Here is a 13,938-nt window from a genome sequence, read left to right on the forward strand (position 1 = left end):
ACTAAGACTAACCGCGATACTGCCAACACCTGATACATGATGGGAAATAATGGCCAGATGTTTAAAACAGCAGGTTTGTAAGCAAAGAGCAGCCTTTTGGTCCTCTGGTTCCGCAGCGTGTCACAGAATACCTGTGGAAAAACCACAGTACTACTGAACTGTTTTGTTTTAATTTTATTCAATGCCAACTCCTGCAGATTTGCTTAATTTTACATATTATATGCATTTTCTCTTTTTAATAAACACCACCAGCAATAAAGAGGAACACAAAGGGAGGGTGGGGGTGTTTTTAACTTTTTCTCATTTCATTTAGCAAAAACCTAGAGCGACAACAAAAACAATATACAAAAGACATTTCTCTACAAAGTGTGTTGTACCGGGAGCGAGAGCAGAGGAACACAGGTGTGACTGGGGCGGGTGGGGGTGGCACTCTTTGCCCCACAGGCAGGGTTGGTCTGGGCTCCAAGACGACCGTAGTGCAGCACTACTCAACTGCCTTGCCCACACACCTTCTGTCCCATCTTCACAGAAGTTTTCACATCGAATACATGCCAAGTTTTCATATTTCAAATATGAGGTATTATGTTCTACTGCATACAGTATAGTACACAATGTCATTTTCCTGGCCATGGCACACAAACACTAGAACACAGATGTATGAGAACCTCAAGTAATAAATTAATATTTCATTGTTGATTATGCACCATTGACTCAACTAGAAAAGACAGTATAATAGGGCCTCGGTGGACTTGTGCATTGTTTGAATCAATTCACAAGATTAAAAAATGTTTGAGGCGGTAGGCTGCAAGGTCATCTATTATGGTTTGAAAGGATCATCAAGAAAAAGAGGGGAAAAAAAAAGATCAGGCATTAGCTTTGGAAGGTCAGTGATACCAGAAAATGTCAAATTACTTACCATACCACTCCCTACAATGAACAAATCACAATCAGTTTTTAAAAATTAAAAAAAATAAAAAAAGTCAGTAAAATCCTATGTTGATTCTTCAATAATCTCCTTTTCAGTATTCACCATTTGCATAAATTGATTAAATTTATGATTACTGGCCAGAGTAACTACAGCAGAGCCTATAATGGCATTGATGTTAAAGGTGCACTATTCATTCATTTTTAAAATAATTTTCCAGTATCTATTCCCTGCACTGTATTAATACAGGGCAGACAAAGTCCACCACATAACAGGCTCTGAAAAATCAACCTTAAAGCTCATTTGCTAAATAACGGTTATATCCTTCACTGATAAGAGCAAACACTCTAGTTCCCCCACCAAGAAAAGGCAAAGACGATGGCTTGAGCATTTCCTGCAGCTGCTCCTGGCTCACAGCAAGACCCCCACGGGTTGAGACTAATGGTATCGTTCATGAGCACAACCCTCTCTGGGATCTCTGTTGCTTCCACATCCACAGTTAGTGTCAGCTCCTCATGCCCACATCTTGTAAACAAGGCTGTCCTGTAGCTCAGACTCATTGAGAGTTCGTCAATACGCCTGTATGTTTGTGTGTGTGCGCATATATATATATATATACACACACACACGCATACATACATATATTTCTATTTATATACATACACACACGTGTACACACACACGTGCACACACAAGAGGTGATTGTTCTTCCAGTCTGAGGGCTGGGCCAGCTCCCGCTGTGCACAGGTTGCACACAGTGGATAGAGTTCCAGCCACGTGGTGAGCGAACGCCAGCTAGCGCAGTTTGATCCTGAAGGTAGAGATCTCCATGGGGTCCAGGTGGATGACAGAAGTGTTGGTTAGGGGTGTGCTGGAGAACATGAGGGACAGGGACATGGGCTGGAGCAGATGCACATCCAGGCTCTGGAGTAATCCTGCAATGGCCAGCTGTACAGAGAGGTGCAGAGTGTGTCAGTGACAGGTACTGTAAGACCTCGCAACAGTGCTGAGGCTGCTCACCATGCTGTGACTCACCCTGCCCTGCGTGGTGCTGCAGTTGAAGCCAGGGTTCTGGGCTTCCAAACTGCAGTCCAGACCTTTGCGATGCAGGATGAGCGCAGTGTAGGGCGACGGGACATGCTCCTGCTGTTGGAAAGCACACAGAGGGTGCACTGAGGGGGGCATATCAAAAAAGTGTGAAGCTGGGACACATGTACTATATTCTAAGAGGAGACTTACTACACTTACAGTTGGTTGAAATCTATACATTCTGACAGCAGAGCTACGAAACAAAGACAAACCGGCATTATGTATGTTGGTGTCAGAATGCTGGAAGTACCTGGCCCTGTATGCTGCGCAGGTTAAGCAGGTGAATGTCGCAGGGCAGCGCAGCCGACAAAGGGCTGAATGTGCGAAGGGGTGGCACCCCCCGCTTCTTCGGCACCACCGGCAGGGCCAAGACCTCATGGTTCAGGATGGCTGAAGTCATATGGCTGAGAAGTGAAGGGAAGCTGATAGGACCACTGTCCAGTGCCTGTTGCAGAAGGAAGCAGGTACTAAATGAGCTCACAGTCAAAAGGGGGAGCTGCTCCCTTTGCAAGACTCACCTTCACACTGAGCCCAACAGACATTAACCAAACCTGGGACTTCCTTCATCATAGCACCATGGAATCATATTTTTAAAGTATTACATGGAAACATAGACATAAACACTGTACCTATCAGTTACAATAAAATACACGTATTTACAATTGTAACCCATGGTGCAAAACAATTTTCCTTTGAGCTACTGAATCTTAGGATTGACTGGTTAATGTCTGAGCTGCTTGGAATCACTGCTACACCCCAGAGATACAGTGGAACTGAGGCTAAAGGCAAAGGGCTACTACAAAACAGCACCTACATCTAAAGCACACAGGTGGGAGGAGCTTAAACAACTGCCTGTATCACCTAACAACGTTACCTCTTGCGCTCCACCTCCAAAGATGTATGAGATGAGAGAATGAAACAGGAAAGATACTGTGGCAAAAAAGCCTGCATGCTGTGTGTTAAAATGGAGGGAAGGAAAGGAAGTAAATGACAAAAAGGGAGAAGGAAGGGGTTAATGAACATATGACAAGATGACAGTTTTCAAGCAGGAAGTTAAAGGATGCTATCAGGTTTCAAACCCACTCATTACAGGCCGCCTGCACTGCTAATTCACACCCTGCCGGTTGAAAGCCAACTTGTCAGTCACGAGATATACACACAGCGGCCAAAGGGCTGGTGATTCACTGTAGAAAGTCGGAAAAAAATCAGCAGCCAGTTAAGAAACCCTGCTCTTTCTAACTGAACTACACAAATTATGCTTCACTGCCACACAACCCCAGACATCTGGACTGCAGGAAGTCCTTTACTGGATGAGCTATTTGTGAGCCCTCTGATAACTTAGGTTTTCATTCTAAAAAGCTAATTTTATTTAATCCCCCTTTTTCCATTAGTGACAATTTAATCTTCAAGAAAGCTATTTGAGCCAATCTAATTAAATTAACATAGGAACTTGGTGTGATACCTTATTGTCCTTTTACCAATGGTGCAACGAATAATGGCCATTCCAAAGACTACGAGACCAACAGTTTTGTTACTAACCCATTCTCTGACATGATACAATCAAAATTTTTCAAAAGCTTGAAAGTGAACACAGACTGAGATATTATGGGTACAAATTAACTGCAGCTCAGGTTACTTGTAAACAGTTTTCCTCTAATACAACAGCTCTTCACAAACAGTAATACACACTGTCTCAAAAAGTTTAATGAAACTATGTTCTACTCACAGTCATCTGAACAGAAAATCTAATTCACTGAAACCATAAAGGTCCAACAATAACGATTGTTTTCCATTCAGCTCTCAGGTTAAGCCCTCAAACAAGCACTTGTATGCAGTGTACAGAGGCTCTTCCTTTGGTACCTTGCTGGCGCCTGCTCTTCTCTCCAGTAGGATGCGGAATTTGTTGGCAGTTCTCTTGTTGTCCTTCAGCCCCTGTCCCAGTCCACGGTTGTCGTCCTGCATCAGACGCCTGTCTAGGATGACCTCCAACTGGCCTGAAGTGGGAAAACAGGTGTCGAGTAAAGCAAGTCTTGCGAATTCATAGGACTTTCCATACAAAGAATCTTCAGACTACAAAGCTGACAGGAACATCATGCTCAGAACATATACATTTTAAGTATGAAGGATTCAGAAGACTAGAGAAAAGCCTGGGAGTCTGACCACTATCCAGGCTCGCCACTCCTAGGGCCTGAGCTGTGTGCAGGGTGAGGCGGTACTGGGTGTCCTGGATGTAAGCCATGGTGGGCATGGGGTAGAAGTTTGCCTGGAGCGGGAGCTTCTTGAAGTAGCGTCGTGGTTGAATCTTTGCAAACAATCAGAAAGATCAACTAAGAACGCAGATTTACATTTAAAGATGCTGAGTACCATCTATAAGGCAAATCATCAAATCTATGAGGCAAATCATCAACAAGTCTGCCCACTTCAGTCACCTGGAAGCCATTAAGGTCTGTGAAGAAGGTATCCTTGCTCTGGATGTCAGTGACCAATCGCATGGCAAGCTCTTTATTGGCCTGATCTCTGATGTCCACCAAGGTGGTGATGTCCAGAGAGAGGCCATCCACCCCTGGTGGAACACAGCACAAAGATGCACTGTACTGGAGTCCACTCTATGTGAAATAAATATTTTACTCAAAGTGACCAGAAGTGTTGCTGATTTATAAACTGGGTAATTTTCCTTCAGTCTTTGTTCAAAGATACTACAGCAACCTTGAGAGCAGTAGGCACTTACCGTGTTTGTGGTGCATACAGTGAATGTGTCTGTGGTAAATACCTGGAACATTGTTAATGCGAACAGTGAGCTGGAAGTGCTGGTAGTGTGACACAACTTCAGAAAAGAGGGGGCCCTCAACCACACGCACTACAGGCCGCTCCTTCTGAGTGTATGGCTGCAAGAAAGGGGAGGTAAAGTGTGACCACAGAAAAAAAGTCACTGTGTGGTCTGTGACCAGTGGGCAGAGACTGAAAGCATACTGTTAAACTTTTGCACTCTTAGACATCTTGCCATCAAAGGAATAGCATTAAAATGGTTTAAGTTTTACCCATCAGGTAGATCTTACTAAGTGGTTTGATAAGGCTCCTTGTCTTTCCCTAAGCCTCTCTCAACTGGGGTTCTGCAGGGCTCAGTGCTGGGTCCCCTACTCTTCTCAGTGTACACCTTCCCTTGGTTATGTCATTGCCTCTCACAGATTCTCTTAGTACTGCCATGGTGATGATGCTCAGCTCTTTTTCTCTTTTCCTCCCACAGCTACAGACACATCCTCACAAATTGCTGCTTCTCTCTTGTATATCTCTAGTGATTGATCACCATCTACAACTCAACCTCTACAAACCTGAGATCCTTCACCTCCTAGCTCTCCTGTACCTGTTAAGAGCTTGCTAAACTAGACAATCCGCTCATTTGACCTGCTTTATCAACTATGAGACTGGCAGAACAATAAACTCACATCTCTATCTCTCTTAACATACTGAAGCCATAATCCAGACTTGCAGATGATATGCAGGGTCTATCTTTATTGCACAACAAACTCAACTTCTAGTCCTGGCCATGGTGACATCCTCTCTGGACTACTGCAACTTTCCTATCTGGCCACCAGGTCTCTTCCATCAAACCTCTCCAGCTACTACCGAACACAGCTGCACAAATAGTCTTCGACCTGCCACAGCATTCCCATGTATCCCACCTCTTTGTCTTTCTCTATTGGCTGCCTCTATCTGCCTGTATCAAGTTCAAATTCTGGTTACAGCCTATAACACCATCAAAGATTCTGCTCCCCAATACCTGCATGATCTGTCAGTCTGCTAGACTCCACGTACTCTGTCAGCTTGGTGGTCCCATGCATACAAGGTCCAAAAACAAAAGCCTGAAGGCTCTCATTTCTATGCCCGCAGAACTGCTGAATCCTTCTCAATTTTCAAGAAGTGTCTCAAAAAAATCTGCATGTCACAAACTTGCACTACATTATTGGTTTAGAGAGAGGGGGAAAAAAAAAAAAAAAAAGTCCTCTCTACCAATTCCATAAGCAGCTATTCATGTAATGTATGCTGGTTAAATGGTGGTATTAGACTAACTGACTACTTAAATCACATGTCTGCATCTTATTTCTGTTGGTGAAATACACTTGTTTACTAGGAGTTGCATATCACTTTGGAGGAACACAGTATAACAATATATACAATAACACCACTGAAACCATCACTGAAGAAGAGAACATACTTTGGCTTTTCCATCTGGGAGGAAGAGGTAGGCTCCGCTCTTGTCCTTGGAAGGTCGTGTGCCATAGATTAGCATTTCCATTTGCACCCTCACCTCCTGTGGGTCATCCTTGCGGCGGATGCTCTACAAAAAAGATGCAACATGTTCTCTTGACATTCAATTTTTTTTTTTCTTTTTTTAATCTGGGGGAAAAAAAACGTTTTAATCGGTATCTTGGAAAGCAGTCAAAACCAATCAATGTGCTTTCTGTAACCATCTATATCAACGTGCCCCTCACCTCCAACAGGCCTGTGGTTCCCGAGAAGCCCAATGTGAGGGACTGGCTATGGATGTAGAAGCGGCGCTCGTCGGCAGCAAGTGTCCGCAGCGGCAGAGGGTCCACTCCTCGCACGGTTAGCCCTCGCCCGTTCAGCCGAAGGGCAGCATCAGAACGCAAAGTCAGGGGCGAGTCAAAGGAGTCGTAGAGGTGGAACACAGCCAAGCCCAGAGCTGGAAGGCGAGCCATGAAGGAGACCTGTGAAGAGAAACAGTCGACAAGGATTTCTCTTTTGTTCAGTGAGGACAAACATACAACCCGGTATGCTCTCCCTTGATACTGATAACAGTATCCATCTGTTATACCTCATGCATTTACACACGTACCTGGTATCCATCGGGGCTCATCTCACTGGGTGAGGTCCATTGGGCACTTAACTGTGCCGGGAGGGTCTGCCCATCTTCCGTCAGCACACGAACTCGTGCTGTGTTCACCAAAACCGTGACCACACACAGGCGCTCCTGCTCGACCGGGTTAAACAACACCAAGTACCTGCAAAGGAACATAGGTTGTTGGCCAGAACTTCGTCTGTACAGATGTGTTGATGAGAAAGGCTATGAGGTGCCTACCTGGGAGAGGGGTCCAGTTCAATCAGTGTGCGCTGGGGCAGGGAGTCTTGTGTTGCACGCCTGTCATCCTTCAATCAAAAACAGAAAGAAACTGAACGATTCAACACTACAGGCTATAGAAGGCATCCTCACAACTTACTGGATCGCAAAGCAATCAAACCCCAAAGTACATTCTTGGTCAAATTCCTAAGTTTGTCAGAACTATATGTGCTCACCGTCTCCAGGAAAGGTTCTGTCTGGTAGAAGCGGTAAAGATCCTTGTTCTTCAGAATAAGAAAGTGTGCTGCGTTGATAATCACTTTCTTTAAACCCATGAGGGATCGGAGTAACCTAGGGTAAGGAAGGAGGAGGAGGAACAATCAAAGCTCCTTGACAAAATACAACACAACTAAATTAACATGGAATTAAAACAAACGAGATGGATTTTCAGCACTATTCTTTACTTGGTCCCATAGTCGATTACAACAGCTTCTTTGGCTGTGCCTGTGATGGCATCGTGGTGCTGGAAGAGACCGACACTGCGGCGAGCGTCAGTCAGGAAGGTGTAGTCTGAGACAGGGTAGCGGCCTTCCATGCCCAGGTGGCGTGCGTGAGCCACGGCCAGGCTGTAAAGGATCTCTGCACCCCTGTGGGAAATGTGAAGGATCATCTTTCAGTTGCTCCTCCCCATTTTTCGCTCCTTGTGAGACATGCAAGCATCAGCACATACTTACCTCAGATGGGATTCCAGAACACGATCGAAGTTCTTGTAGAATGGCCGGGAGGTGTAATACCCGCTCCAGTAATGGTCCTCTCGGTCAGCATATGCAAAGAAATCTCCACTCAACACAGGATAGTCTGGTGGTCTTGCTCCTTGAGCCACTCCGTTCATTTTGTAAATCGCATTGAAGTAGTCTGTCAGAGTCCCAAACTGAGCCTGCACAACCAACCACAAAAAACTGCTTATGTGCAAAACCATGTGCCATCAACGCAGATAAAATACACCAATTTAAGCAGAACTTACATGAACGTGCATCTCTGGGTGTGAATTCATGTAATCAAAGAGCTTCTGGTAGTTGAGGTACTGCTGGTCCCACTCCAGAGCCTTATCGTAACGGAAATCATCCCCCAGAGGAACCAAAACCACTTTGCTGCGGAACAGCTTTGACTTCTTCCGATATTGATCTAGAAGGAGGGTTGCCCTGAATTTGTAAAAGAGAATGCTCACTTTCTAGGCAATTAAAAATATACTTTCACAGCTTGCAGAGTAGATCCCTCGAGAGCTTGTCTTACCTCTCGGCCACATTAGCTTCCACAACGGCCCGGGGCGGCACTTTCCAGGGACAATTCACCCTGCCCCCGGGAAGCCTCTTAAAATCAAACTGGCAGCAGATCTTGGGATCAGGCCCACATGTGTGAGGGACATCGTAGCTGTAGAAGGGCATCATGTGGCAGAAGATATCTGTGCTGGAATCAGTATCTGCAGCCAGGCAACATGGGATGACAGAACCAAGAATGCAAACAAGCTTAGACAATTTGCAACTAGAGCAAACTGAAGTTAACTCCCTGAGCAAAGAGGAGAGCTCACCCCATGCCTGCCTCCACATGAACTCCAGGTTGCGGCTGAAAGCAAGGTGTTTCTTGATGGAGTAATGGACTCTCTGAATAAGCATGCTGGTCAGATTAGCCCTCTTCAGCAGGTAGGGCATGGTGGCACTGTGGCCAAAGGGGTCAACTGCCCAGCCAGAGCGGGGGGTCACTCCTGCAGCTCAAAATACAGCTCCAAATATTTATCCTCAACAAAGGATTCACCAGAAAAGCAGGAGTTTTTTTTTTTTTTTTTTTTTTCTTAAAAGCAAAAAATACCTCCTACCTATATTCTTCTCCAGCCACTGGTGACCCTCGATAAGCTGGTCAATCATGGCGAAGTAATGAACATTAGCCTCATCTGTCATTACCCAGCCTCCTGTCACAATTTCCAACTGCCCGCTGAGGATTAGCCTAAAAAGATTAAGGGACTTTACTGAAGCAGGTAGCACCTTTAGGTGACAAAAAGCTACTGCTTACTAACTAAGCCTTAACAAAAGCCAAGTCTATTCTCAGAGTGCCACTTTGCCACTCAAAGCTATACTCAGCCTGGAGTCTGAAAAGTGGCAAAAGGCTTCTCTGTCGAAAGTGGTCTCTCTGAGGAACTACAAGGCAAATTAAGCATCTTACTTGCGCATGGTTTCTTGCTTCTGGGTGTCCACACTGTCCCACCACTTGGCAAGAAAGGAAATCTCAGACCAAATGAACTTGCGTCTGGGATCCTCAGCCAACTTCACCAACATGTTATTGAAGATGTGTTGTGTCTGGTCACTGTAATACTTGTCAAAGGTTTTAATCCATCCTGCAAGAACAAAATGATTATGACTGTACTGGTAGCAGAGACTTCTGAATGGACCACTACTCATCAGTGTCATGGCTGTCCCACCACAGCAGTAACATATGGCATGGACATTATTCTGCTTTGTAATGATATATGAATTAGTCAAAGTGAACTGTGAGTCACTGTGCCAAGTTGCAAGCACTGGGGTCACTCAGCCCTGAAAAAAGACCTGAGTGCAGAGAAAAAGACAGGTATCCTTAATGTAGTTACACTGTGTTTATAAATATAAGAGGTAAGTAAATTAACATAATGAGGAGACCTCCAGGTACAGACATAATGACATCTTCTTTCCAGCTTACTGGGACTCCGTAAGATGTCTGAAGTTGTGAAATGTACACGAATGGAACCTCTAAGTAGCTGGAAAAATAAGCTTAATTTCACAAAGAGACACATATTTCAGGGATTTTTTTGCTCAGTTTTATTTTAAGGGGGACCATGCGAGACCACCAACCTGGATCATTGTGAGAGTGTGGCACCACAAACACCTGCAGCGGCTCCTTGTCCCACTCGTTTGGCTCGTAGGAGATCTCAAAGCCCTGTTTCCACACTCCTCCATCCACGTTGTCAAAGTTCAACAGTGAGTACACGTCCAACATCTAAGTGTTGGAACCACAAGAATTCCATATTAGTGCCATGCTTTTAAAAACATTAACCATGATTGTAGAAAGAAGACTAACACAACTAAGGCCTGTGCTGTCCCTTTCACGGAAAGAATCTGTATGCTAGATAATGAGCTCACCTGTAGTTCAGTGTCCTTACGCCTTCCCAGGGCAAACTGGCAATCCTGTGGCATGACGGAAAGGAAGGTGGGGCGTCCATCAAAGGGTAGCACCCAGGAACCGTTAGCACTGCGGAAGGGCAGCTGACCACTCGGAGCCACAGCGCCCGTGTCAGTCAGCTCCAGCACAGAGTCCTTAATGTGGCTGATGATCTGGTGGTTCTCCTCCAGGAGCTGCTCGAGCTGCTCGATGCGGTTCTGCAACACGGAGATCTGGCTCTGAAACCACACAGTCACAACCAAAGCTCACAGTTCATATTAAGTAGCTGGACCTACTTTGTCCAAGAGTGTCTTCAACTTCTATCATACTATCGTACCAAACTAATTAAATTGCAAGAATAAGTAGTGGAAACAGTCAACAGCTTTACAAACAGGTCTATTAAATTCTTAAATCAATAAAAGCACTTATAAAAGGTGTCATCAGATACCCGTGAATATTCACATTTTATTTCTTGCCTTTAGTTACTGTTACCAGAACATAGTATCTCTGCAACATCCTAGAACTACACATCATCAAATACAAACTTATTTATAAGCCTTCTCAAGGCAGTATACATTTGAGGCCATGGGACAGTGCGGACTTCTTACCCTGGGGAAATTGCCAGCGTTCTGGCGCCTGGCTGGGTCATGTTGGACTCGATCCAGCATGAGATAGAGTGAGAAGACAGCCACGCAGAAAATGGCACCACCACACACGGTAACTTGCTTCTTCAGCTTCATTCTGCAGCTCAGCAGTGTCTGACATGCACCCCTTGACTGCTCGTCCCACTAAGTTTTTTTTTTTGGGGGGGCAGCAATCTTTCCCCCCCCTTTTGTAACAAAACAGTGATTCCGTAAAGGTACACGTATTCTTAGTCAAACCTATAAAAAGAGCAATGTCCTTCCATAGTGGGTGCCCTCCAAACTTTCACCAGTTTTTTTTGGGGGAATTAAAAAGAAGACTATCAAGAAAAACTGGCAAGCTGTCCGTTAGCTGCAACCAGAGCACAGCCACTGCATGCCCTCTTCAATGTGGTTCTTACATGCAGTCAAATGAACCTGCTAGCAAAGAAATGGTCTTCATGCAAAATGGCCCCGATAGGGAGTCTATTGTCCCCACAAGATCGTGTGGGTTTCCCTCTTGTCTCAGCTGGACCAATCCAACCTACGAGTCTGGATATAATCCCTCAACACATACAAAGTTCCCTTCAGCTTAGCTGGCTGCTGAGACAATGCCATTAACAGTGTAGCGAGCACGGTGACGCAGGGGCTGAACGTGAAATGATTCGCCTTTGAGTGACAGCCCTTTATTTAGCTTCCTCAGTTGTTGGGGCTCCAGCCATTAGATGTGCTGGATTTTACTGAGCTCTGCTGTGTCTGCATCCCGCAAGCATCCTCTTCCTTCCCTCTCACTGGAGGTTTTGCTGTTCTCAAGATGCATCTCAGTCTGAGGTCAAGGTGAATATTCGTCACATGAGATGGCTATGAATAGGATATTCATCCTCACGATTCTGAATCCGTCCCTGAAAAAGAAAGAAAGGTCATTTAAAAATATTTAATTCTTAGTCACAGACATAAACACACACACAAATGAGCACGCAAAGACAAATGGCAGGCTGTGCACGGTGGAAGGACTTCAGCACAAGCTGGAGAGGAATTATTCCTGCTGTGGCAGGAAAAAAATGAATCGGTTCAGTCTGCAGCTGTCATTTAGTACTTTATGTAACAAAACTTTACTTTCAGTTTTAATGGGCATTAAGCCTGGGGGGTGCAGTAGTACAGTGGGTTGGACCACAGTCCTGCTCTCTAGTGGGTCTGGGGTTCGAGTCCCGCTTGGGGTGCCTTGCGACGGACTGGCGTCCCGTCCTGGGTGTGTCCCCTCCCCCTCCAGCCTTACGCCCTGAGTTGTCGGGTTAGGCTCCGGTTCCCCACAACCCTGTATTGGGCAAGCGGTTCAGAAAGTGCGTGTGTGCGCATGTGGATTATGCCAAACAACTAGAACAATATGAGCCAGTGGCAGGAACAAAACAAAAAAAAAAAAAAAAAAAACTGCTAGGTCATCTTTACAGGATGACTCTTCTTTTTAAAGAAGGGCAGACCAAATCTGTGGCAACCCTTTACAGAGGAGGGGAAAAAAAAAAAAAAAAAAAAAAAGAAATCTGACTAAACTAAAAACAGCAGAACACCGTACACTCACCATATACGAATTTCTAAGCGCCAGTTACAGATCCTAAATCTTCATACAGACGATCTCGACATGAACAGTTGTTCCAGTTGATAATCCCCTTTTCAAACTCTAAAGCCTGTGGAAAAATAATTCTGAGCTCCCCGTGTCTTCATTCGTTAGCGGAGCCGCACACAACACAGTCACTGCACCTCAGCCAGTCGCCAAGGATCCCGGAATCTCTTCGGCCGACTGTGAACGTACAGAAGGGAAGGCACACAAGCTTGTCCCTTTGTCCCACCCAAGAAATTATTATTATTTAGCTCACTCCTACGTCCAAGGTGACTTGCAACGTTAAACAACCGACTTGACAATAATTTACCAAATTTATAGAGCAGTGTTCTCTCCGTATCAGTCGAAGCTAAGGTTAGTACCTGAACGAAGGGCACTGGGGGGTGGGATGTGAACCAGCAAACAGCCCTTAACCTGCGCTACTCACGTCCACTAGGAGGACTTTAAACGTGACATTTGTCCTTCCGTGAACAACTGGGTACCAGCAGTTACACGCAGCTGAGACAGCGATACCCTTACAAATATAAAACACGTGTCAGTGTGACTCTGTGTGTGTGTGTAGCAGCAGATGAGGCCAAACACACACCTACAGCACACTGTTTTTCGCCAGCAGATCAGATGCTCGCCGCGGGCCAGGCATGAAGGACTCAGTCATGTCATTTCTTACATTAAAACGGTACTTCTTCTTCTTGTACCGCAGTTTCAGTAGTTTCGCAGTCATCTCTCTCTCTCTCTCACTCCGACTCCTGACTCCATCCGTCCTCAGAGGCTTCGTCCTGGCGCCAGCCAGGGTGTACAAACATGTGCTCCGCTCCCTCTCCACCACCTCAGCCCGCTGCCATGATCCACCATCCCCCGAGCCCGTTCTTTTTGCTGCTCGTGCTCATTCACGGTTTCTGTCCTGCGACGACGACGACGGCGCTCCTCTCAGCCCTGCCTGTCCGCCCTGCAGACTCACGAGTCTGGCTGCTCTTCCCGTTGATTGGCCAATGTCAACATACACTCGACACTCAACTCTCGCACACTGCCGACTGACACTCTTCCCTTCTCCCCTCCCGATCTGGGGCACGTTAAACGCCAATAACTTATTGAATAAGTGCGGCAAGTGCGCCGGCCGTGTCGTGTGGCAGCCCGCTCACCACTAGCGCTAGCTAATCCCCCCCTCGGCTCCGCGTCCCCCAGCCGACTCGCCTCGCTCGCGCATAACGTCCCTCCAGCCTCCTGTCCTTCTACTTACCTGCAACAGCGGCTGAACATTTCGTTGCATGTTATTTGCTCGGTGGCGGCCATACACTTGCGAATTCGGTAGCTGCAGGATGCTGTAACAACATCCACTCACAGTATGCTGGAGACTACGCTACTCCACTCCGTACCGTTATAACGTTATTCCATTCCCTCTGATGGTGTCCCGGTGTAGCGCGCAAGG

General features: G+C 45.9%; 1 protein-coding gene across 3 annotated transcripts; it reads right to left on the reverse strand.

Annotated features, from left to right (window-relative positions):
• Nucleotides 1-159: 159 nt before the first annotated feature.
• On the reverse strand, nucleotides 160-13,938 carry man2a2 (mannosidase, alpha, class 2A, member 2). Of its 3 annotated transcripts, XM_029256123.1 has the most exons (24): nucleotides 13,750-13,938; nucleotides 12,474-12,579; nucleotides 10,886-11,799; nucleotides 10,259-10,516; nucleotides 9,971-10,115; nucleotides 9,309-9,480; nucleotides 8,965-9,092; nucleotides 8,680-8,853; nucleotides 8,385-8,571; nucleotides 8,116-8,293; nucleotides 7,826-8,028; nucleotides 7,556-7,738; nucleotides 7,328-7,442; nucleotides 7,113-7,180; nucleotides 6,870-7,035; nucleotides 6,505-6,741; nucleotides 6,228-6,350; nucleotides 4,785-4,899; nucleotides 4,444-4,577; nucleotides 4,175-4,316; nucleotides 3,875-4,008; nucleotides 2,265-2,459; nucleotides 1,961-2,071; nucleotides 160-1,873 (listed from the first exon to the last, which is right to left on the reverse strand). In XM_029256123.1, exons 3-24 carry the CDS (start codon nucleotides 11,015-11,017, stop codon nucleotides 1,721-1,723), a joined length of 3,453 nt encoding a protein of 1,150 aa, XP_029111956.1. In that variant the 5' UTR covers nucleotides 11,018-11,799; nucleotides 12,474-12,579; nucleotides 13,750-13,938; the 3' UTR covers nucleotides 160-1,720. The 3 variants fall into 3 exon arrangements, with proteins under 3 accessions (XP_029111956.1, XP_018619199.1, XP_018619198.1); XM_018763683.2 differs by lacking the exon at nucleotides 12,474-12,579 and having other exon boundaries at nucleotides 10,259-10,495; XM_018763682.2 differs by lacking the exon at nucleotides 12,474-12,579.

Source organism: Scleropages formosus, chromosome 11 (assembly GCF_900964775.1).
Source record: "Scleropages formosus chromosome 11, fSclFor1.1, whole genome shotgun sequence".
In the NCBI taxonomy this organism is placed as follows: Eukaryota; Metazoa; Chordata; class Actinopteri; order Osteoglossiformes; family Osteoglossidae; genus Scleropages; species Scleropages formosus.

Coding starts and splice junctions, on each gene's coding strand:
- man2a2 (XM_018763682.2), bottom strand. CDS start 11,017: ATGAAGCTGAAGAAGCAAGTTACCGTGTGTGGTGGTGCCATTTTCTGC. Junction 8,854..8,964: donor GTGGCTGGAGAAGAATATAG/GTAGGAGGTATT, acceptor TTTGAGCTGCAG/GAGTGACCCCCCGCTCTGGC. Junction 8,572..8,679: donor CATGTGGAGGCAGGCATGGG/GTGAGCTCTCCT, acceptor GCCTGGCTGCAG/ATACTGATTCCAGCACAGAT.